The following is a 24,755-nucleotide window of genomic DNA, read 5'->3' as shown; positions in this document are numbered from 1 at the left end:
AGCTAAGCACACAGATTGACTGGTTCATTTCCACAGGTTTTGGGCAGAGGTGTAATTGCTTCAATGTAATTAAAGCCAGTCTATGTTACTCCTCCCCAGCACTTTGAGTACAGACTACTGAGCATGCTGCATCACTTAATGGACACCTGAGACTGTACCTGCCATTGCACAGGTGTTATTCTAATGGGATGCCCCTCTGTGTGTCACCGGGGATTTACTCTCCTCTACTGAGGGGCCTCGGGCAATCACATGCATCCATCATCTCCTGACTGAGAGGGAGAGGGGAGAGAGAGGGAGAAAGGCGGATGGGAGGGAGGGATTGGAAGGAGTGGGAGGGAGGGAGGGTGATGAAGAGCAGTATAGGGGGGGCAAATTAAGAGACAGAGAAGGAGAGAGAGAATACAGAGAGCGAGAGACAGGGAGATTGTTAGACGAGGAGAGGAAAGAGAGATACATACAGAGAGATATGCAAAGAGAAAAAGAGTGAGAGGGCTGGGTCTGGTGTCAGAGCATTCCTGTGTAGGTGTGAGCCACTTAGACACAGTGTGGGTGAACCAGTGGATAACTGCTGTAATCATAGCTAGCCTACTGGCATTAACAGGCACTCAACACAGCGTTTGGGTGTTCGGTACCTCTGTTAACAGGTTACGGCATGGCATTTCAGCTTTCAGACAGCGCTGCCTGTTCTCCGGTGTGAAGTGTCAGAGGCGTGTACTTATGTCATAATGAACCTTGTCGCTGGGTAGATTAGCAGACTTTTGCATTCTTGCATTGCTTTTACCGCTCCCATTCCTCATAAGAAAGCAGTACGTTATTGTTTGACTGTATATGGTCATAGCCTCAGTCTGTCCTTCTTCCTGAAGTACCTTTTTGTAAATGTTTGAGTCTTTTCTCCAGTGGGAGGTGGACCACTGCTTCTTTTCTCAACGTACCCAAACATGGGCCACTGAAGGGAGCTCCAGGAGTGCTGGAGATGGGGTTAGTTATCACAAGGCCAAGCAGAGCAGCCCTTGAGACTGGATGTGGGTCCCAAATGGCACCCTATTCCCTGTATAGTGTGTTTCTTTTGACCAGGGCCCATAGTAGTGCACTATGTGTGGAATGCGGAGTCATTTGGGAAGCAGCCTAGGAGCCTGCGGTAACAACTGTAGACGAGTCAGTCAGTCACATCCCAGAAGAGAAGAAGTCCAGGATGCAGGGGGCTTCACATCCGGCTTCGCAGCGGTACCCAACCCCCCCCCGGCCCCAGGTTCATCAGTGCATAAACATGTGTCAGGGCCAAGGAAAATATTTGGAGAGGATGGATAAGACTCAGACATGTGTCAGGTTCTACCCTTTGTAGAATGGCGCGTCTTGGTTCACCAGGGAGTTTCTCAGGTCAGAGACAACCCAGTAAATCACCTTATCAAAACTTCTGAGGGCTTCACACCACTGTCCAGTGTCAGAGATCTGTTTACAGAAGATGTAATTGTGGTCTCGTCGAACTGGAATAAACAATGCGTAGTGTTCTATGTGTCAAATTTCTGTCTGTGTCAAATTCTTGAAGATATTGGCACACTGCAAAACTGTTAAGTTTTTAGTTGTTTAAACCATGGCATTGTTGAATACTCGTTTCTGATTAGCTTGAAGCGCATTCTCGAGCGTGCATTATTTCCCTATAGCACGCAGTATTTTTGAACGGTAGAATTCAATGGACCTGGTTGCCTTGGTTACACTCCTCCAGCATGTCTCCAGCCAGCCACTGTCTCGGATCTTCAAGTGTTTTGACCATGAAAAGAAGCAGGTTAAGAGAGAGAGAGAGGAAGTTGGCCCCTTTCAGCCCCCTGCTCTAGATAGAGTTACAGTAGGCCCGAGGGTAAGTTCTCACTCTCAGTCCTCTGTAGAGAAACAGCCCAGAAAGAATCGTGAACCCTTGCAGTCCTCTGCCTCGGTTGGTGAGGGAGGAGGGGGGCAGCGTTTCCCTCCCCACCCAACCTCATGTGGCGAGTTCTGACAGAGGTACTGACAGAAAAACGAGGCGGCATGTTGCAAAGTGACTTCTGTAGGGACGGTATGCGACAGAGAGCACATTCATGCAACACAGGTAGGATGGATCTCTCTGGATCTCTCTCTCTGGAGGTTTCTCTGGAAGACAATATCCTAAACCTAATACTACCTGGGATGACGTTTGTGTTGGTTGGAGTCTCTCACCCTGAAACTGCTCTTTTTTATCAGTTTCAAATGAGACCTCACAAGTGATGTGATGTTTACATCCGTGTAATGGTGGTTTCTATGTCAACGTAAATGTTGGAAAATCCATTAAGTCTTGACTTTACAGGGAGACAGCACAATGGAGCCCTTACAAACAAAGGTGGCAGTTTTGAAACTGCAGTAAAAGTGCGGTAACTGAAGTTGACTGTGGTATTTTGGACACAGTATTTGCTGCATAGTGCAGTCGCACTGCACTCTGGCTGGACTCTTTCTTTTTTTTCGTAAGGGAGAAAAGGGAAGGAACAGTTCTTTGAGGTGGGATCTCTGCTCCTTCGATGGAGAGCCAAAGCCAAACAAGGCAGACAGGAAACTTAGCTAGGGCATCGCTGTCTGGGATCTGACTGTCAATGGGAAGTCACAGACCCCCCCCAACAAGCCTCCCAGACACACCGACCTGGAATAAAAATGACGGCTGGAGACTCAGCTCTCCTTGCAGACCAAATGGACCTACCATCAACACAGCCCCAAGGATGTAGGCAGATAGCAGGGAACAACAGGGATTGTTTTCTTCTATATACTGTAATTATGTTCGGCATGCATCCTGACATCCCTAGAAAAAAAAGAAAGATACTGTTAGATAACTTGTGGGGGGAAAAAAGGGTTGTAGCTTCAGGTTATTAGACGCATCTGACGAGAAAGTCGATATTGCACAGGGATACCATGCCACTGCAGGATTTCACAGTTTGATTTCTGTTAAGTCACCTCAATACAAAAGCCATCGGACATGTCTGTAATTGGCTATGGTTGGTTTTCACACCACTTCAGAAGAGGTTGTTTTCGGTTCGTGCCGGGGATTTCATGGTCCCATATATTTCCTGGAAAGCCGAGGAATCGTTTTGTCAGATTGTATTCTTCTGAGGGGGAACCACATGGTGAGATTAACCCAAGAGTTCCGGAGTTTATATTCACATTGAGAGCTGATTACTGTCTTTAGTGGACTCCCACTGCTCTCAAAAGATGTTTGGTACTTTTATAGTACATCGATCTATCAACTACGTAACACATAAAGGGGCCTTGTTCATGTTTACAGGGAGCACAAATGAGCTCTGTATTCCACACATGTCTGTCCTGGGCACCCTTCCTTCCTCACACAGTTTTACCGAGGGGAAGAGAGGGCGGAAAGGAAGAGAGCAGCCTCACACATTCAAAATGGTATTCTGAGAGACACTGGATGCTTCCCAAATGGCAGATTATTCCTTATGTTGAACTACTTTTGACTATAGCTCTATGGGCTAAAGCCCTGAAGGGGATATGGTGCTGTTTGGGATGCAGTCACTGTGAGATGTGCTTTGGTTGCTTTACTCCTCAATGTATTAATGTAGTGGCAACTCACTTACTCATTATTGAAGGTGAGGCATTTATCCCCCCCCCTGACTTATGGGACTTTTTGGGGGGGGATCAAAATGGTACAGATATGTTGAATATAAATCATTACGTTGTTATTCTCCCTCAGACTGAATAAATATCTTGTACCAAGAAGATAACGCACATCCCTCTGTTTGCGTAACGCATTGTGCTATAAAAGGGGACTTTCCGGAATAAATATGAGTCCAAGCTGCTGTTATAGACCTTCTATTGTATTGTTTGAGATGGCTTAAAGTGGACATACCATGTTTAAAGTTAGAGGCTTGAATGGCTTAAGATGGATATGCATTTAAAGAGCCTGGTCCCCGATTTGTATAGCTGGGGGAAGTAGCGGTGCTGCAGCACACCCTGAAAAATCATTCAGAAAAAAAAAACAAAAAAAAAACCACCAAAGTACGGCACTGGGCCTTTACTAGTATGAGTGGACCGACATTGACGCCTGTAGCAATATTTTTCTTGATCAAATAACATGGGAAACAAAGTATTAATTTACCATCCTTACAAACCAGTTAATGTAAATGTACATTACCGTATTGTACGTAGGCTAGGTCGGCTTGGTAGTTTCGGAGGACGCACGGCTCTCGGCCTTCGCCTCTCCCGAGTCCATACGGGAGTTACAGCGATGAGACAAGATTGACTGTAACTACCAATTGGACACCACAAAATTGGGGGGGAAAAAAATAATATTTCAAGAAACTGGAATCCGTTCACCACCTCCGGAGGTCTACGTCACCGGCCTTCTTGGCGTCACTGAACTGGATTCATTACCACCAACCCCGGGCTGTCTTGACTCATTACGCACACCTGGTTCCCATTCCCCCTGATTAGTATGTTTTATATGTGCCCTCTGTTCCCCATTGTCCTCGTCAGTTATTGTTACCATGTCCGTTGGTCCTGTGAGTACCCGTGCTGTTGTATCGGCTTCCATGCTACGTATTATTGTCCACTTGTTTTACGGGTCTCGTCCTGTGTATTATTTAGAGGTTTGCACCTCGCTCTTTTGTTTGGGTGGAGAAAATACAAGAACCCATATTACGTATTCCTGCGCCTGTCTCCTATCATTATACAGCGTGACACAAGCAGGTATTTTTTTTATTCCACAGATGAACTTGTTTTGTACAGATAATTATCAGACTCAAGTTACAAATGTCGGTAAACACTCAAATACATTTAGTAAAATGTATTTCACAAAACTAGTGCACTGGGCCTTTACTAGTCCTGTATTAGCTGACCGATATAGATGACTTCAGTGCGGCCATTATTTTTTTCTATATCCCCCCCAGTCAGAAAAAATCGCAGCACCCTTGTCCCCAAACTATGCTGATTTGTATCAATCTAGAAGTTCTACGTTCACACATCTGAGTGCATGCACATCTGTTCATCCGCAAGTAAAATATCCCCCTCAGAACAGGAAAAGACTTGTGTAACCAGAGCCGATTGGCCCTCATATAAAATTGAGAAATATGCGCGGTGTGTAAGGCTCTGACGAGCTGCTGAAAACCTGTGTCACGAAGCCAGAGTCTGGGGAACAATCACACATTCCAGTCTAGGACTGTCAGGACCCTCAGATCTCCCCTTCGTGTTTTAAGAAACAGCCCCCTTCCCCGAATGATGTGGCTGAATATCCATGTGCCCGTAGGAGCTTCAGCTGCATGCCAATGACTCTGTACTCCTGTATAACTCATGTGTAGGAAACATACTAAACATATCTCTCCCCGGAGTGTTATTGGCCTGCAGAAATACCTCTGAATGGGAAAACTATATGCCCTTTTTTTCTGAAAGTCTGCCTGAATAGTCCTCATTTATAAGCCCAAATGAACATGGTTGCTTAGCCGTAGGCGGCATTTGAACTGGTGAATACTTCCCTGAAAGTATCGGACATTGCGATGAAGGAATGGAAGCGTTGGTCTGCTCTTAATACTACTCTTCCGATTAGGGCTGTATAATAGCCATGGCTGCTATGGATCCTGCACATTAGTTCTTGCCATTGATGCATACTTCAATGCTATCTCCTGCCCACACAGAGCAAGTATTGACTCATTGACGAACACTCCCTCTACAGTATTTCTATGTGTTTTCGTGAAGCAATAAGGGCACTTTATAGACTGACACAGTAGAAATGCATTTATCCTGCTTTCGGGGGAGAACCGTCTCCACCTGCCTTTTATTAGCACACACCGTAAACCTGTCGCTTCGGATCCTATTTATTTAGGTGAACTCTGACCTTTTTCCCACCGGTCTCCTCTGCGATCCAGCACATTAGACTGAAGGGGTTTGGGAACACAGCTGTGTGGCCAGATTGCATCCATCGCTCTCTCTAGAGTCTCCCCCCAGTGAGGCGACCCCTGACCCCTGTGAAAATCTAACATACGCATAAACAAGACTGTTAATGTTTGGCCGTGATGTATAGTTGCAATTCATCTGAGGTGGCTTTACTTCGCATGCCTCACAGTTACACTAAACTAAAATATGGCTCTTCATATTTGGTCGTCATATTTCACAAGCGTAATCTGTAGACATGACAGCAGAGTGGAATTTGGATCAAAATGCCTGTAGTAAATTGATTGAGTTGTGGGACGTCATCATAATTCACAGATATTGTTCTCTGTCAGTCTTTTATTTTCTTTATCACTCTTTCCATCTCTAATTGTGTCATTCCATCTCTCTCAGTGTGTACGTCAAAGACCTGCCTCTGTAGTTCCAAAGTTCTCCTTGCTCCAGTAGTCATAGCATGCTACAGGCATTCCTCTTAGAGCAGTGTAAGCTTTGCCTGTCAGCAAGATTTACCACAGTAGCTCCTGTGCCCTGCTAATACCCACACATCATGCCAAACGGGCTGCACACTGCCAGACTCTAATCCAAGCATCTTATCAAACCCATCGGCACATTTCTAGCAAGAACACATCTAGACCGTGACTGGTGGCTTTGGAGTGGGGGTTTCTCGACAGCTGCTCAGGAGCGAATGGGAGTGAGAGAAAAGAAAGTAAGAACAGTCCAGAATCCCCAGAATGGAGATCTTTCATCAACAGCCTCCCCCCGCCCCTTCTGCTATGGTTTCAGGTAAATGTATGGGCAACCGGTTGTGAGGGCTTGCATGGAGAGAAAGGCTAACTTGTAGCTTAGTTGGTAGATCATGACGCTTGCAACGCCAGGATGGTGAGTCTAGTTCCCACCGGGGCCATCCATATGAAAAATGTATGCACTCACAACTGTAACTCCCTTTGGATAAAAATGCTAAATGGCATTTCTTATCTTATTTTTGAGCGGTAACATTTGTCCCCCGTCCTCCCTCAGCCCAGTGCAGCAGTGAGAGGATACCACAGCAGTAAGACGGCCATGAGCCCAGCAGGCTTCAGCTCCCAGTGGACCAGCGGTGTTCAGGAGGCCTGGAGTGGCCACACTGTCTCCTACCCCCGTGCCAGCCTGCACTACCCGGCCCACCACCCCACGCATGCCAGCTACGGCTACTGCCTGGGACAGCCTGCAGTGAGTACTCTCGAACACATACTGTACAGCTATGCTCACTGCATTCTCAATTGCACTCCCTTTGCTCTCTCATGCCTCCCCTTCTCTCTCTCTCCACCTCTCCACACTCTCTTCCACCTTCCCTGTCTCTCTCAATCTCCTGGGGCTCTGATTTATTACTGTACATTTTACACGAAATATCTGCATGAGCCATCTCTGAAAAGACTCTTCCTGAGTCTTTTCAAATCAAATCCAAATGTATTGGTCACATACACATGGTTAGCAGATGTTAATGTGAGTGTAGCGAAATGTTTGTGCTTCAAGTCGACAGTGCAGTAATATTTAACAAGTAATCTAACAAATTCACATGACTACCTTATACACACAATGTAAGGGGATGGAATAAGAATATGTACACTACCGTTCAAAAGTTTGGTGTCACTTAGGAATTTCCTTGTTTTTGAAAGAAAAACCTTTTTTTTTGTCCATTAAAATAATTTATCAGAAATACAGTGTTGACGTTGACTAGTAGCTGGAAATGGCAGATTTTTTATGGAATATGTACATAGGTGTACAGAGGCCCATTATCAGCAACCATCACTCCTGTGTTCCAATGGCACGTTATGCTAGTTAATCCCTTTAATTTTAAAAGGCTAATTGATAATTAGAAAACCCTTTCGCAATGATTTAAGCACAGCTGAAAACTGTTGTTCTGATTTAAGAAGAAATAAAATTGTCCTCCTTTAGACTAGTTGAGTATCTGGAGCATCAGCATTTCTGGGTTCGATTACAGGCTCAAAATGGCCAGAAACAAAGTACTTTCTTCTGAAACTCGTTAGTCTGTTCTTGTTCTGAGAAATTGCCAAGAAACTGAAGATCTGGTACAACGCTGTGTACTACTCCCTTCACAGAACAGCGCAAACTGTCTCTAACCAGAATAGAAAGAGGTGTGGGAGGCCCCAGTGCACAACTGAGCAAGAGGAAATGTACATTAGTGTCTAGTTTGAGAAACAGATGCCTCGCAAGTCCTCAACTGGCAGCTTCATTGAATAGTACCAGCTAAACACCAGTCTCAACGTCAACAGTGAAGAGGTGACTCCGGGATGATGGTCTTCTAGGCAGAGTTGCAAAGAAAAAGCCATGTCTCAGACTGGCCAATAAAAAGAAAAGATTTAGATGAGCAAAAGAACACAGACACCGGACAGAGGAACTCTATTAATTGAAGTGCGTTCCAGGTGATTACCTCATGAAGCTGGTCAAGAGAATGCCAAGAGTGTGCAAAAAGCTGTCATCAAGGCAAAGGGTGGCTACTTTGAAGAATATATTTTGATTTTGATTTGAACACTTTTTTGGTTACTACATGATTACATGTGTGTTATTTCAGAGTTTTGAAAAACCCTTGAATGAGTAGTTGTGTCATGAAATGCAATAGATGGCCGTTATCACCCCCAGACACACCTGGCTAATTTGATGGTTCATGTGATAATCCGTCCGAAGTGGAGTCTTTTGTTTAGACATGTAGGTAGCTAATTTAACAATGAACCACTATAATCCGTACTCACACTGCTACCAATACAAACATTGTCATAGCTGTATTATGAATCTGCAGGTAGCTAAAGCTTACAAACTAGATTCAATTGTAGCTATCTAACATTAGGCTATAACTAGCAATGCAAAAAAATCCTCAAGCATACACGTATTTTACACCATTTTAAAGATAGAATTCTCGTTAATCGAGACACAATGTCTGATTTCAAAAAGGATTTACAGTGAAAGCACCACAAATGATTATGTTAGGTCACCACCAAGCCACAGAAAAACACAGCCATATTTTTCCAGACAAAAAGCAGAAATAGAGATCAAATTAATCACTAACCTTTGATGATCTTCATCACATGACATTCATAGGACTTCATGATACACAATACATGTATGTTTTGTTTGATAAAGTTCATATTTATATCTTTTTTAAATCTGAGTTTACATTGGCGCGTTACGTTCCGTAGTTCTAAAACATGCGGTGATATTGCAGAGAGCCACATCAGTTTACAGAAATACTCATAATAAACATTGATAAAGATATGACTATTATACATGGAACTTTAGATAAACTTCTTCTTAATGCAACCGCCATGTCAGATTTAAAAAATAACTTTACAGAGAAAGCAAACCATGCAATAATCTGAGTACAGCCTTTAGACAACAAAGCAGCCAAAAAGATACCCGCCATATTAGGTAGTCAACATTACTCAGAAATAGAATTTTAAATAGTCACTTACCTTTTATGATCTTCATCAGAATGCACTCCCAGGAATCCCAGTTCCACCATAAGTGTTTTTATTTGTTCGATAATGTCCATCAGTTTTGTCCAAATATCTTCTTTTGTTAGGGCGTTTAGTAAACAAATCCAAAAGCGCGTTCAGGTCGCGCCGAACGTCGGACAAAAAGTTCAAAAAGTTCCGTTACAGCCCGTAGAAACAAACAGAATCCTCAAAACAGGTTCTAAATACATCTAATGAAAGCCTTGGGAAGTGAAACATAACTACTACTATCTCCAATGGGGGCTGAGTTGAAAAACTACAAACCTCAGATTTCCCACTTCCGGGTTGGATTTTTCTCAGGTTTTCGCCTGCCATATGAGTTCTGTTATATTCACAGACATCATTCAAACAGAGTGTTTTCTATCCAATACTAATAATAATATGCATATATTAGCATCTGGGACAGAGTAGGAGGCAGTTCACTCTGGGCATGCTATTCATCCAAAAGTGAAAATGCTGCCCCCTATCCCAAAAAGGTTAAGTTAAGGTGTTTTCATTTAATCCAGCGCGTTAGTGAATGTAGCTGTGCTACTGGCAACAATTTAATTACGCCTTTTTTGCAGACTTTTACCGACACTGGCCATATTCAACGGGTGTTGATCGTTCGTAAATTCATCAGTTATTCTGTGCTCTAGCTCAGTGTGCTAGAGAGTAGATAGCCAGAGTGAATACCGATTATATCGCCGATACCGATTATTGGAGGAGAAAATACCGATTAATCGGCCGATTTGTTTATTTATTTGTAATAATGACAATTACAACAATACTGAATGAACACTTATTATAACTTAATATAATACATCAATAAGAATCAATTTAGTCTCAAAGAAATAATGAAACATTTTTAATTTGGTTTAAAATAATGCAAAAACAAAGTGTTGGAGAAGAACGTAAAAGTGAAATATGTGCCATTTAAGAAAGCTAACGTTTAAGTTCCTTGCTCAGAACATGACAACATATGAAAGTTGGTGGTTCCTTTTAACCTTTTGTGACTAGGGGGCAGTATTTTCATTTTTGGAAAAACAATGTTCCCGTAGTAAACGGGATATTTTGTCAGGACAAGATGCTAGAATATGCATATAATTGACAGCTTAGGATAGGAAATACTCTAAAGTTTCCAAAACTGTAAAAATATTGTCTGTGAGTATAACAGAACTGATGTTGCAGGCGAAAGCCTGTGAAAAATCCGAAAGTGCCTCATGTTTTGAAAGCGCTGCGTTCCAATGCGTCCCTATTGAGCAGTGAATGGGCTATCCACCAGATTACTTTTTCTCTGTATTCCCCAAGGTGTCTACAGCATTGTGACGTAGTTTTACGCATTTATGTTGAAGAATACCCGTAAGCGGCTACATTGCGCAAGTGGTCACCTGATGCTCCCAGAGTGATTCTCGCGTAAAATACAGAGGTAGCCATTATTCCAATCAGTCCTACTGAAAAACTAATTGTCCCGGTGGATATATTATCGAATAGATATTTGAAAAACACCTTGAGGATTGATTATAAACAACGTTTTCCATGTTTCTGTTGATATTATGGAATATATTTCGGTGTTTTCGTGACTTCAATTCCCGGGAGATTTCTCAGCCAAACGTGAAGAACGAACGGAGCTATTTCGCCTACAAAAATAATATTTTGGGAAAAAAGGAACATTGGCTATCTAACAGGGTGTCTCGTGAGTGAAAACATCCGAAGCTCATCAAAGGTAAACAATTTAAGTTGATTGCTTTTCTGATTTCCGTGACCAAGTTACCTGCTGCTAGCTGGACAAAATGCTATGCTAGGCTATCGATAAACTTACACAAATGCTTGTCTAGCTTTGGCTGTAAAGCATATTTTGAAAATCTGAGATGACAGGGTGATTAACAAAAGGCTAAGCTGTGTCTCAATATATTTCACTTGTGATTTTCATGAATAGGAATATTTTCTAGGAATATTTATGTCCGTTGCGTTATGCTAATTAGTGTCAGTCGGTGATTACGCTCCCTCATGCGGGATGGGGAGTCACTAGAGGTTCCTTTTAACATGAGACTTCAATATTCCGAGGTAAGAGGTTTTAGGTTGTAGTTAATATAGTATTTATAGGACAATTTCTCTCTATACCATTTCTATTTCATATACCTTTGACTATTGGATGTTCTTATAGGCACTTTAGTATTGCCAGTGTAACAGTATAGCTTCCGTCCCTCTCCTCGCCCCTACCTGGGCTTGGACCAGGAACACATCGACAACATCCACCCTCAAAGCATCGTTACCCATCGCTCCACAAACTTGCGGCCCATGCAGAGCAAGGGGAACAACTACTCCAAGTGTCAGAGCGAGTGACGTTTGAAACGCTATTAGCGCGCACCCCGCTAACTAGCTAGCCATTTCACATCGGTTATCTCCCGCCTCATCTTGGGAGTTGATAGGCTTGAGATCATTAACAGCAGAGCTGCTGGCAAAACGCACGAAAGTGCTGTTTGAATGAATGCCTACGAGCCTGCTGGTGCCTACCATCGCTCAGTCAGACTGCTCTATCAAATCATAGACTTAATTATAACATAATAATACACGGAAATACGAGCCTTAGGTCATTAATATGGTCGAAACTATCATTTCAAAAACAAAACGTTTATTTATTATTATTTCAGTGAAATACGAAACCGTTCTGTTCTGTATTTCATCTAATTGTTGGCATCCCTAAGTCTAAATATTCCTGTTACATTGTACAACCTTCAATGTTATGTCATAATTACGTAACATTCTGGCAAATTAGTTCGCAACGAGCCAGGATGCCCAAACTGTTGGATATACCCTGATTCTGCGTGCAATGAATGCAAGAGAAGTTACGCAATTTCATCTGGTTAATATTGCCTGCTAACCTGGATTTATTTTAGCTAAATATGCAGGTTTAAAAATATTGTTGTGTTTATGGTTAGGTACAGTCGTGCAACGATTGTGCTTTTTTCGCAAATGCGCTTTTTAAAAATCATCCCCCTGCGTTGCATCGATTATATGCAACGCAGGACACGCTAGATAAACTAGTAATATCATCAACCATGTGTAGTTAACTAGTGATTATGTAGTTACCTAGTGATTGAGTGATTGTTTTTATAAGAAAAGTTTAATGCAACTTACCGTGGCTACTTACTGCATTCGCGTACCAGGTAGGCTCCTCGTGGAGTGCAATGAGAGGCAGGTGGTTAGAGCGTTGGGCCACTAACTGAAAGGTTGCAAGATTGAATCCCGGAGCTGACAAGGTAAAAATCTGTCATTTTTGCCCCTGAACAAGGGAGTTAACCCAACGTTCCTAGGCCGTCATTGAAAATAAGAATGTGTTCTTAACTGACCTGCCTAGTTAAATAAAGGTGTAAAAAAATAATATATATATTTTTTTTATCGGCCAAATCGGTGTCCAAAAATACAGATTTCCGATTGTTATGAAAACTTGAAATCGGCCCTAATTACTTGGCCATTCTGATTAATCAGTCGACCTCTACATAATACCCCATAATGAAAACAGGTTTTTAGAAATGTTTGCAATTAAAAAAATAAAACTAGAAATACCTTATTTACATACAGTGAGGGAAAAAGTATTTGATCCTCTGCTGATTTTGTACGTTTGCACACTGACAAAGAAATTATCCATCTATAATTTTAATGGTAGGTTTATTTGAACAGTGAGGGACAGAATAACAACAAAAAATATCCAGAAAAACGCATGTCAAAAATGTTATAAATTGATTTGCATTTTAATGAGGGAAATAAGTATTTGACCCCTCTGCAAAACATGACTTAGTACTTGGTGGCAAAACCCTTGTTGGCAATCACAGAGGTCAGACGTTTCTTGTAGTTGGCCACCAGGTTTGCACACATCTCAGGAGGCATTTTGTCCCACTTCTCTTTGTAGATCTTCTCCAAGTCATTAAGGTTTTGAGGCTGACGTTTGGCAACTCGAACCTTCAGCTCCCTCCACAGATTTTCTATGGGATTAAGGTCTGGAGACTGGCTAGGCCACTTCAGGACCTTAATGTGCTTCCTCTTGAGCCACTCCATTGTTGAGAATTGAGACTTTCAATAAGCATTTTTCTACCGCTGGCCAGGCTTTCCACCTGGCTACCCCTATACTGGTCAACAGCCCTGCACTCCCCACAGCAACTCGCCCAACCCTCCCCATTTCTATTTCACCCAAATCCAGATAGCTGATGTTCTTAAAGAGCTTAACCTCTGGACCCCTACAAATCAGCCGGGCTAGAAAATTTGGACCCTCTCTTTTTAAAATTATCTGCCAAAATTGTTGCAATCCCTATTACTAGCAACCCCTATTCAACCTCTCTTTCGTATCGTCTGAGAATCCCAAAGACTGGAAAGCTGCTGCGGTCATCCCCCTCTTCAAAGGGGGAGACACTCTAGACCCAAACTGCTGCAGACCTATATCTATCCTACCCTGCCTTTCTAAGGTCTTCGAAGGCCAAGTGAACAAACAGATGAACAATTATTTCGAATCCCACCGTACCTTCTCCGCTATGCAATCTGGTTTCAATGCTGGTCATGGGTGCACCTCAGCCACGTTCAAGGTCATAAACAATATCATAACCGCCATCGATAAGAGACATTACTGTGCAGCCGTATTCATCGACCTGGCCAAGGCTTTGGACTCTGTCAATCACCACATTTTTATTGGCAGACTCAACAGCCTTGGTTTCTCAAATGATTGCCTCGCCTAGTTCACCAACTACTTCTCTGATAGAGTTCAGTGTGTCAAATCGGAGGGCCTGTTGTCATGACCTCTGGCAGTCTATCGGGGTGCCACAGGGTTCAATTCTCGGGCCGACTCTCTTCTCTGTATACATCAATGATGTCGCTCTTGCTGCTGGTGAGTCTCTGATCCACCTCTACGCAGACGACACCATTCCATATACTTCCGGCCCTTTGGACACTGTGTTAACCTGTTAGGCCGCCCCATCCCGGATCCGGGATTGTGACTACAGCCTCAAGCTCATTACCATAACGCAACATTAGCGATTTCTGAAAATTGCAAAATAAATGAAATAAATATGCCTGTCCTCAAGCTTATCCTTTTCTTAACAATCCTGTCGTCTCAGATTTTCAAAATATGCTTTAGAACCAGAGAAAATCAATAATTTGTGTAAGAGTGGTGATAGCTAGCGTAGCATTTAGCGTTAGCATTTAGCACGCAACATTCACAAAAACCAGCAAAGGGATCAAATAAAATAATTTACCTTTGAAGAACTTCAGATGTTTCAATGAGGAGACTCTCAGTTACATAGCAGATGTCCAGTTTTTCCTGAAAGATGCTTGTGTAGGACACAACGTTCCGTTTTGTTACTATGCATTTGGCTACCGAAACTAACCGAAAATTCAGTGCTTCAATGATATGCCTACAAATACGTCACCTAAACGTCGAACTTTTTTCCGAATTAACTCCATAATATCGACTGAAACATGGAAAACGTTGTTTGAATCAATCCTCAAGGTGTTTGGTCATATATCTCTTCATTGAAATGCCAGTCCTAGACACGTGCATTCTTCTCTGATTCGGATGGAAAAATACTGGGACCTGACTTTTGCGCACCAATTTCCACGCAGACACCATGCGGGACACTTGGTAATTGTAGGCTCTTATGGCCAATCTTCCAATGATATGCCTACAAATACGTCACAATGCTGCAGACACCTGGGGGAAACGATAGGAAGTGTCCGTTGATTCCTGTGCCATTCACAGCCATATAAGGAGATCATGGAAAACGTGCGTTCAAAAATCCTGTTGATTTCCTGGTCACTCAAACATCTTGGTTTTGCCTGTAGATTTTGTTCTATGGCACTCACAGTGAAAATCTTTGCAGTTCTGGAAACGTCAGAGTGTCTTCTTTCCAAAACTATCAATTCCAAGCATAGTCGAGCATCTTTTCGTGACAAAATATCGCTAAAAACGGGCACGTCTTTTTATCCAAAAATGAAATACTGCCCCTAGAGTTCTAACAGGTTAACTAACTTCCAAAAGCTTCAACTGCTTTTATATGCAAGTAAAACTAAATGCATGCTCTTCAACCGATCACCGCCCGTCCAACATCACTACTCTGGACGGTTCTGACTTAGAATATGTGGACAACTACAAATACCTAGGTGTCTGACTAGACTGCAAACTCTCCTTCCAGGCTCACATTAAGCATCTCTAATCCTAAATTAAATCTAGAATCGGCTTCCTATTTCGGCAAAAAAACATCCTTCACTCATGCTGCCAAACATACCCTCGTAAAACTGACCATCCTACCACTCCTCGACTTCGGCAATGTCATTTATAAAATAGCCTCCAACACTCTACTCAACAAATTGGATGCAGTCTATCACAGTGCCATCCATTTTGTCACCAAAGCCCCATATATTACCCACCACTGCGACCTGTACGCTCTCGTTGGCTGGCCCTGGCTTTATACTCGTCACCAAACCCACTGGCTCCCGGTCATCTACAAGTCTCTGCTAGGTAAAGCCCCGCCTTATCTCAGTTCACTGGTCACCATAGCAGCACCCACAAGTAGCACGCGCTCCAGCAGGTATATCTCACTGGTCACCCCCAAAGCCAATTCTTCCTTTGGCCGCCTTTCCTTCCAGTTCTCTGCTGCCAATGACTGGAACAAACTTCACTGAAGCTGGAGACTCTTATCTCCCTCACTAGCTTTAAGCACCAGCTGTCAGAGCAGCTCACAGATCACTGCACCTGTAAACAGCCCATCCAACTACCTCATCTCCATACTGTATTAATTTATTTATCTTGCTCCTTTGCACCCCAGTATCTCTACTTGCACATTCATCATCTTCTGCACATCTACCATTCCAGTGTTTAATTGCTATATTGTAATTACTTCACCACCATGGCCTATTTATTTCCTTACCTCCCTTATCCTACCTCATTTGCACTCACTGTATATAGACTTTTCTTTTTTTCTACTGTATTATTGACTGTATGTTTGTCTATTCCATGTGTACCTCTGTGTTGTTGTATATGTCGAACTGCTGTGCTTTATCTTGATCAGGTCGCAGTTGTAAATGAGAACTTGTTCTCAACTAGCCTACCTGGTTAAATAAAGGTGAAATAAATAAAAATCTTAAATGGAAGAAATTTGGAACCACCAAGACTCTTCCTAGAGCTGACTGCCCAGGCCAAACTGAGCAATCGGGGAAGAAGGGCCTTGGTCAAGGAGGTGACCAAGAACCCGATGGTCACTCTGACAGAAGTCTAGAGTTCTTCTGTGGAGATGGGAGAACCTTGCCAAAGTACCACCATCTCTGCAGCACTCTACCATTCAGGCCTTTATGGAATAGTGTTCAGAAGGAAGCCACTCCTTAGTAAAAGGCACATGACAGCCCGTTTGGAATTTGCCAAAAGGCACCTAAACACTCTCAGACCATGGGAAACCAGATTTATTTTGTATAAATTTGCAATAATTTCGAAAAACTTGTTTTCGCTTTGTCATTTTGGGGTATTGTGTAGATTGACGAGTGAAAAAGCATATTTTAGGCATTTCTGTCACACTGTAGAGAGCCTTTTAATGTCTCTATTTAGTTTGGTCAGGGTGTGATTTTGGGTGGACATTCTATGTTTAGTTTTCTATGATTTGGTGTTTCTATGTTTTGGCCAGGTATGGTTCTCAATCAGGGACACCTGTCTATCGTTCTCTGATTGGGAACCATACTTAGGTAGTGTAACGGCGTTCGTCTGTTGAAGGAGAGTCGGACCAAAATGCAGCGTGGTGGTTACTCATGTTCTTTAATGAAGAAAAGCGATACATGAAATAACTTATAAATATTACAAAACAACAAACGGAACGTGAAAACCTATACAGCCTGTCTGGTGACTACAAACACAGAGACAGGAACAATCACCCACGAAATACACAGTGAAACCCCGGCTACCTAAATATGGTTCCCAATCAGAGACAACGAGAATCACCTGACTCTGGCAGCCAAACCTATGCTACACCCCTACTCAGCCGCAATCCCAATGCCTACAAAACCCCAATACGAAACACAACAAAATAAACCCATGTCACACCCTGGCCTGACCAAATATATAACGAAAACACAAAATACTATGACCAAGGCGTGACAGGTAGCCCTTTTTCTCTCCTTTCTTTGTGGGAAGTTGACTTTGTTTAGGGCACATAGCCTTTAGCTTCAAGGTTTGTTTTTGTAGTGTTTATTGTTTTGTTCGGCGTCGTTTTCCAAATAAAGAGAAAATGTATGCTCACCACGCTGCACCTTGGTCCTCTTCTTTCGAAACCCATGACAATTTTAGAATAATGCTGTAACGTAACAAAGTGGAAAAAGTCAAGGGGTTTAAATTCTTTCTGAATGCACTGTATATAGAGACACACAAAACTGTAGAGATGTATAAACTTAGCGCACAGCATACTTACACATGTTTCCCGTTATAAATGTTAAATATATAAATGTTTCCCGTTATAAATGCACGTGAATGAGCATTATAACTGTTTTATTTTGCAGTGACAATTGTTTTAGCCTATCATACCGTTTCTGAAATACAAAAACAATTACAAATTGCTGTGGACCTGTAAACAGATTGTTTGAATTCAATCATTTTTAGCATTTACTTTTTCCCGAACCTATGCTGCGCTGCCCGCAAAATCATATATATTTTTTCACTTACAGTGATAGCCTACACACTTCAATCCAAAAGGTCAACTGTCTTTTCACGTGTTAAATTCTAATCTGTTATAAGCCGCGCTCCCTTTCAGATGCATTGAGCAAAAGCTTGAAATTATTATAGCCTATGTGATGTGAGATGTGCATGGTAATTTCTTCTATAGCTACTTCGGGAATATGAACTCATCATGGCCAGAAAAGTTGAGAAATGTATTTTGCAATGGTTATGATATATGTATAATGTTTATAAATTATTTATTGTCTACTCGTGAAATGTTACATTAAAGTATTCAGACATATAGGCTATAAACGTCAATGGAAAAGGTAAATCGTCTGGTTTTACCGTTAAGCTGTGTTTCGGGATCAGATCGCATAGAGCGAAATACTTGAAATAGCTTATCTATTTATTACTGTGATGTGGGTCATATTACATGAGAGATGGGAAATGAATGTTTATCTGTTTTCACACTGACATACAGTGTGCAGTTGGCAACACATCTGGCTAATCCCACCAAAGCAATCACACATTCTCAAATCCCCCTCAACTTCCATGCTTCTCTGAGATCCCCTGTATTCACCAACATGGAGAGACCTCCATGGAGTACTTGCGTGTGAATAGTGAAGGACTGGTTGAACATAGTTGGTGATAACCATCTGTCTCCATTTTGTTTCATTGTTGCATACCATTCTTTGATGTTCCCCTGTGTTGATAAGATTCTGGTTCAATGAACCTTGGATTTAGTTCAGTATTTTAACAGTAACAACACATGCTGCTGCACACTATGACGGCAGCTGTAGGCACCTCTACGAATGGCGCTGCACTCCCCCTGACCCATACCACTGTAATGTACATTCTATTACGACTACTTCTTCTGTTATTGTTACAATTGCTTTCACAAGTACCAGCACCATATCCACTTTAGTGACTTCAATTGCGCATATGGAACCAAATGTTTTTGACTTTAATCACACTCAGTTGTATATAGACGAGTTGGTTGTATGAAACAATGGGGCTAAACAGACTGGGTTGGCTTAGATTGTTGACCACATGTAAACTACAGTTGAAGTCTGAAGTTTACATACACTTAGGGTGGAGTCATTCAATCTAGTTTTTCAACCACTCCACAAATACCTTCTTAACAAACTATAGTTTTGGCAAGTCGGTTAGAACATCTACTTTGTGCATGACACAAGTAATTTCTCCAACACGTGTTTTCAGACAGATTATTTAAATTATTATTCACTGTATCACAATTCCAGTGGGTCAGAAGTTTACATACACTAAGTTGACTGTGCCTTTAAACAGCTTAGAAAATTCCTGAAAATGATGTCATGGCTTTAGTGTTACGGCGTTCGTCTGTTGAAAGAGATTCGGACCAAAATGCGGCGTGGTAGTTACTCATGTTTTTTAATGAAAAAGAACAACGATACATGAAATAACTATATATATATACGTTGAAACAACAAACGGAACGTGAAAACCTATACAGCCTGTCTGGTGAAACAACTACACAGAGACAGGAACAATCACCCACGAAAACACTAACAGAATATGGCTGCCTAAATATGGTTCCCAATCAGAGACAACGATAATCACCTGACTCTGATTGAGAACCGCCTCAGGCAGCCATAGACTACGTAGACACCCCACAAACCCCTAAGACAAAAACACACCACAATAACCCATGTCACACCCTGGCCTGACCAAACAAATAAAGAAAACACAAAATACTAAGACCAAGGCGTGACATTTAGAAGCTTCTGATAAGCTAATTGACATCATTTGAGTCAATTGGAGGTGTACCTGTGGATGTATTTCAAGGTCTACCTTCAAACTTAGTGCCTCTTTGCTTGACATCATGGGAAAATCAAAGGAAATCAGCCAAGGCCCCAGAAAACAAATTGTAGACCTCCACAAGTCTGGTTCATCCTTGGGAGCAATTTCCAAATACCTGAAGGTACCACGTTTATCTGTACAAACAATAGTACGCAAGTATAAACACCATGGGATCATGCTGCCGTCATACCACTCAGGAAGAAGACGCACTCTGTCTCCTAGAGATGAAGTACTTTGGTGTGAAAAGTGCAAATAAATTCCAGAACAACGTCAAAGGACCTTGTGATGATGCTGGAGGAAACAGGTACAAAAGTATCTACATTGGGGCAAAAAAGTATTTAGTCAGCCACCAATTGTGCAAGTTCTCCCACTTAAAAATATGAGAGAGGCCTGTAATATTCATCATAGGTACACTTCAACTGTGACAGACAAAATTTGAGAAAAACAATCCAGAAAATCACATTGTAGGATTTGTAATGAATTTATTTGCAAATTATGGTGGAAAATAAGTATTTGGTCACCTACAAACAAGCAAGACTTCTGGCTTTCACAGACCCGTAACTTCTTCTTTAAGAGGCTCCTCTGTCCTCCACTGATTACCTGTATTAATGGCACCTGTTTGAACTTGTTATCAGTATAAAAGACACCTGTCCACAACCTCAAACAGTCACACTCCAAACTCCACTATGGCCAAGACCAAAGAGCTGTCAAAGGACACCAGAAACAAAATTGTAGACCTGCACCATGCTGGGAAGACTGAATCTGCAATAGGTAAGCAGGTTGGTTTGAAGAAATCAACTGTGGGAGCAATTATTAGGAAATGGAAGACATACAAGACCACTGATAATCTCCCTCGATCTGGGGCTCCACGCAAGATCTCACCCTGTGGGGTCAAAATTATCACGAGAACGGTGAGCAAAAATCCCAGAACCACACGGGGGACCTAGTGAATGACCTGCAGAGAGCTGGGACCAAAGTAACAAAGCCTGCCATCAGTAACACACTATGCCACCAGGGACTTAAATCCTGCAGTGCCAGACGTGTCCCCCTGCTTAAGCCAGTACATGTCCAGGCCCATCTGAAGTTTTGGAGAATGTCATATGGTCAGATGAAACCAAAATATAACTTTTTGGTAAAAACTCAACTCGTCGTGTTTGGAGGTCAAAGAATGCTGAGTTGCATCCAAAGAACACCATACCTACTGTGAAGCATGGGGGTGGAAACATCATGCTTTGGGGCTGTTTTTCTGCAAAGGGACCAGGACGACTGATCAGTGTAAAGGAAAGAATGAATGGGGCCATGTATCGTGAGATTTTGAGTGAAAACCTCCTTCCATCAGCAAGGGCATTGAAGATGAAACGTGGCTGGGTCTTTCAGCATGACAATGATCCCAAACACACCACCCGGGCAACGAAGGAGTGGCTTCGTAAGAAGCATTTCTAGGTCCTGGAGTGGCCTAGCCAGTCTCCAGATCTCAACCCCATAACATTTTTTGGGAGGGAGTTGAAAGTCTGTGTTGCCCAGCAACAGCCCCAAAACATCACTGCTCTAGAGGAGATCTGCATGGAGGAATGGGAACTTTGACCTCTGTCATTGCCAACAAAGGGTATATAACAAAGTATTGAGATTAACTTTTGTTATCGACCAAATACTTATTTTCCACCATAATTTGCAAATAAATTCATAAAAAATCCTACAATGTGATTTTCTGGATTTTTTCCCCCCTACTTTTGTCTGTCATAGTTGAAGACTCACTATGATGAAAATTACAGGCCTCATCTTTTTAACTGGGACAACTTACACAATTGTTGGCTTACTAAATACTTTTTTGCCCCACTGTACATCCACAATAAAACGAGTCCAAAATCGACATAACCTGAAAGGCCACTCAGCAAGGAAGAACCCACAGCTCCAAACCTGCCAAAAAAAGAAGGATTACGGTTTGCTACACATGGGGACAAAGATCGTACTTTTTGGAGAAATGTCCTCTGGCTGATGAAACAAAAATATAACTGTTTGGCCATAATGACCATTGTTATGTTTGGAGGAAAAAGGGAGATGCTTGCAATCAGAAGAACACCATCCCAACCGTGAAGCACTGCAGGAAGGACTGGTGCAGGAAGGACTGGTGCACTTCACAAAATAGATGGCATCATGAGTAGGAACATTATGTGGATATATTGAAGCAACATCTCTAGATATCAGTCAGGAAGTTAAAGCTTGGTCGCAAATGGGTCTTCCAAATGGACAATGACCCCCAAGCATACTTCCAAAGATGTTGCAAAATGGCATAAGGACAACAAAGTCAAGGTATTGGAGTGGCCATCACAAAGCCCTGATCTCAATCCTGTAGAAAATGTGTGAGCAGAATTGAAAAAGCGTGTGCAACCAAGGAGGCCTACAAACCTGACTGTTACACCAGCTTTGTCAGTAGGAATGGGCCAAAATTCACCCAACTCATTGTGGGAAGCTTGTGGAAGGCTATCCGAAACATTTGACCCAAGTTAAACAATTTGGCAATGCTACCAAATATTGAGTGTATGTAAACTTCTGACCCACTGGGAATGTGATGAAAGAAATAAAAGCTGAAATAAATCATTCTCTCTACTATTATTCTGACATTTCACATTCTTAAAACAAAGCTGTGATCCTAACTGACCTAAGACAGGGAATTTTTACTCTGATTAAATGTCAGGAATAGTGAAAAAGTTTAAAGTTTAAATGAGTTTAAATGTATTTGGCTAAGGTGTATGTAAACCTCCGACTTCAACTGTATTGTCGGGTGGCAGGTAGCCTAGTAGTTAGAGTGTTGGACTAGTAACCGGAAGGTCAAAGGTCTGCTGTGAACAAGGCAGTTAACCAACTGTTCCTAGGCCTTCATTGAAGTAAGACTTGCCTCGTAAAATATTTAGTCTCCAAATGTTTATTGAAAGCAAAAATACATTTGCATAATGAGGTCTCTTAAATACATCGTTACAGTTGTTGGTTAGCTAGCTAATGAATTTGAGCCATGTTAGCATTAACATGAAATAAGTGAAAACACCTCAAAACAAGACATGGTATCAAGAACGAGATACAACTAGCTGAAACGAACCGCCTACGATTCCCCACATGGCAGCTTCGTGTAACTGTTGCTAGATATATGACCGTTGAGAACCATAACAAAGCACTGCTTCCTGCCACATCGATGCGTGTGCATCATTTTCATGACGTTGTCCGCCAATCCGCCTATAAACAATGAACATTCTTTTTGTGAGTAAAATAAACAAGCAATGGTTTTGGTTACGGTTGTGGTCATGTGCTGAGTGTCATAGCTATGGTACACCATGATCCCCAGCCGTATTGGAATGTCTCCTATTGACTTGAGCAGGGGTCATTTAGCCTGGTCCCAGATCTGTTTGTGCTGTCTTGCTGACAATAACCATAGAAGTTGGCAAGACAGCACAAACAGTTCTGGGACCTGACTAGGGGTGGTGACTGTCTGTGTCTGAATCTGGTTTAGCCAACTCCTGATTCACAAATACACTGACACACCCTAGACTCTGGTCGTCATGTGAACCTCAGTGTTTGTGTAGGATGCTTGGACACACTCTGTTGGTGGATCTAAGGCTTCTGTGTCGGTTCCATCTGAGCCATGGATACTTCAAATGCTGCCTTGTCCTTGAACCGATTCCCACACTATGCAGACACACACTTTTACTGGGCAGTTTCTTTCTACCCCCAAGCCAACAGTTCATTTGAATGGATACCCAGACTATTTACATTGACGCCCTTATTTTATTCTCATTTTTTGCACTGACTCTCTTGCACAGGCTCGATGTATACTCACTGGACTCTACCCGCACACTCACACATATTACACTTACACACACACACACACACACACACACACACACACACACACACACACACACACACACACACACACACACACACACACACACACACACACACACACACACACACACACACACACACACACACTTGTATATTGATGCCAAACACACACATGTATGCATATTGACGGCACACACGCACACATTTATGCATTTGACGCCACACACACACACACACACACACACACACACACACACACACACACACACACACACACACACACACACACACACACACACACACACGCGCTCACAGTACATTCACATTTCTTCACATATGCTGCTACTCTCTGTTTATTATCTATGTGTAGTGAATTTATCCCTACATACATGTAGACATTACATCAATTGCCTCGACTAACCCGTACCCCTGCACATTGACTTGGTTCCGGTACCCATTGTATATAGCCTTGTTATTGTTATTTTATTGTGTTACTATTTTTTCTTTCGTTTATTTAGCATATTTTTCTTACTTTTTTAAAACTCTGCATTGTTGGTTAAGGGCTCATCAGTAATAATTTCACGGTAAGGTTAGGGTTAACTGTTGGGTTACACCTGTTGCATTCGGCGCATGTGACAAATACAGTTTAATTTGATTTGATTTTACTGGAATCCAGGCCAGATGTTTTATTGTTCCTGAAGAAAGCAATTTCTCCACCTCCATGCCACATCAACAAGACAAGTCACCGCTTTATACTCATTGGAGGTTTCGCAATGCCTAGAGCTGTTGAATTCCAGACAGATCCTAGCAAACAAAGCATGCCTCCATCCCTCCAAGGTTTGTGTATTTTCTCATGGCCTCTCATTTAAAACATGCATGAGGAAGAAAACTATAAGAAACAATATCCTCTCTCATACAGTATGTATTACTATGTAGTCTCAACTACTTTCCTCATTGCCTCATATCCTACCCCCCACCCCCCACCATTGTGTTTTTAAGCAAATTACATGCGAAGA

At 42.1% G+C, this 24,755-nt stretch overlaps 1 protein-coding gene across 4 annotated transcripts in view; it reads left to right on the top strand.

Moving 5' to 3' along the window:
* The window catches only part of LOC118397695 (RNA-binding motif, single-stranded-interacting protein 3-like), a 348,179-nt gene that overhangs the window by 74,377 nt on the left and 249,047 nt on the right, over positions 1–24,755 (top strand). For all 4 annotated transcript variants that reach the window (XM_052470599.1, XM_052470597.1, XM_052470596.1 and 1 more), the window contains exon 3: positions 6,910–7,101. In XM_052470599.1, coding sequence (XP_052326559.1) covers positions 6,910–7,101 — 192 coding nt within the window. The remainder of the gene's footprint in view (positions 1–6,909; positions 7,102–24,755) is intronic.

This window comes from Oncorhynchus keta, chromosome 19 (assembly GCF_023373465.1).
Source record: "Oncorhynchus keta strain PuntledgeMale-10-30-2019 chromosome 19, Oket_V2, whole genome shotgun sequence".
Lineage (NCBI taxonomy): Eukaryota > Metazoa > Chordata > Actinopteri > Salmoniformes > Salmonidae > Oncorhynchus > Oncorhynchus keta.
Note: the sequence above shows the minus strand (reverse complement) of the source record. Positions and strands in the feature narration are given on the sequence as shown.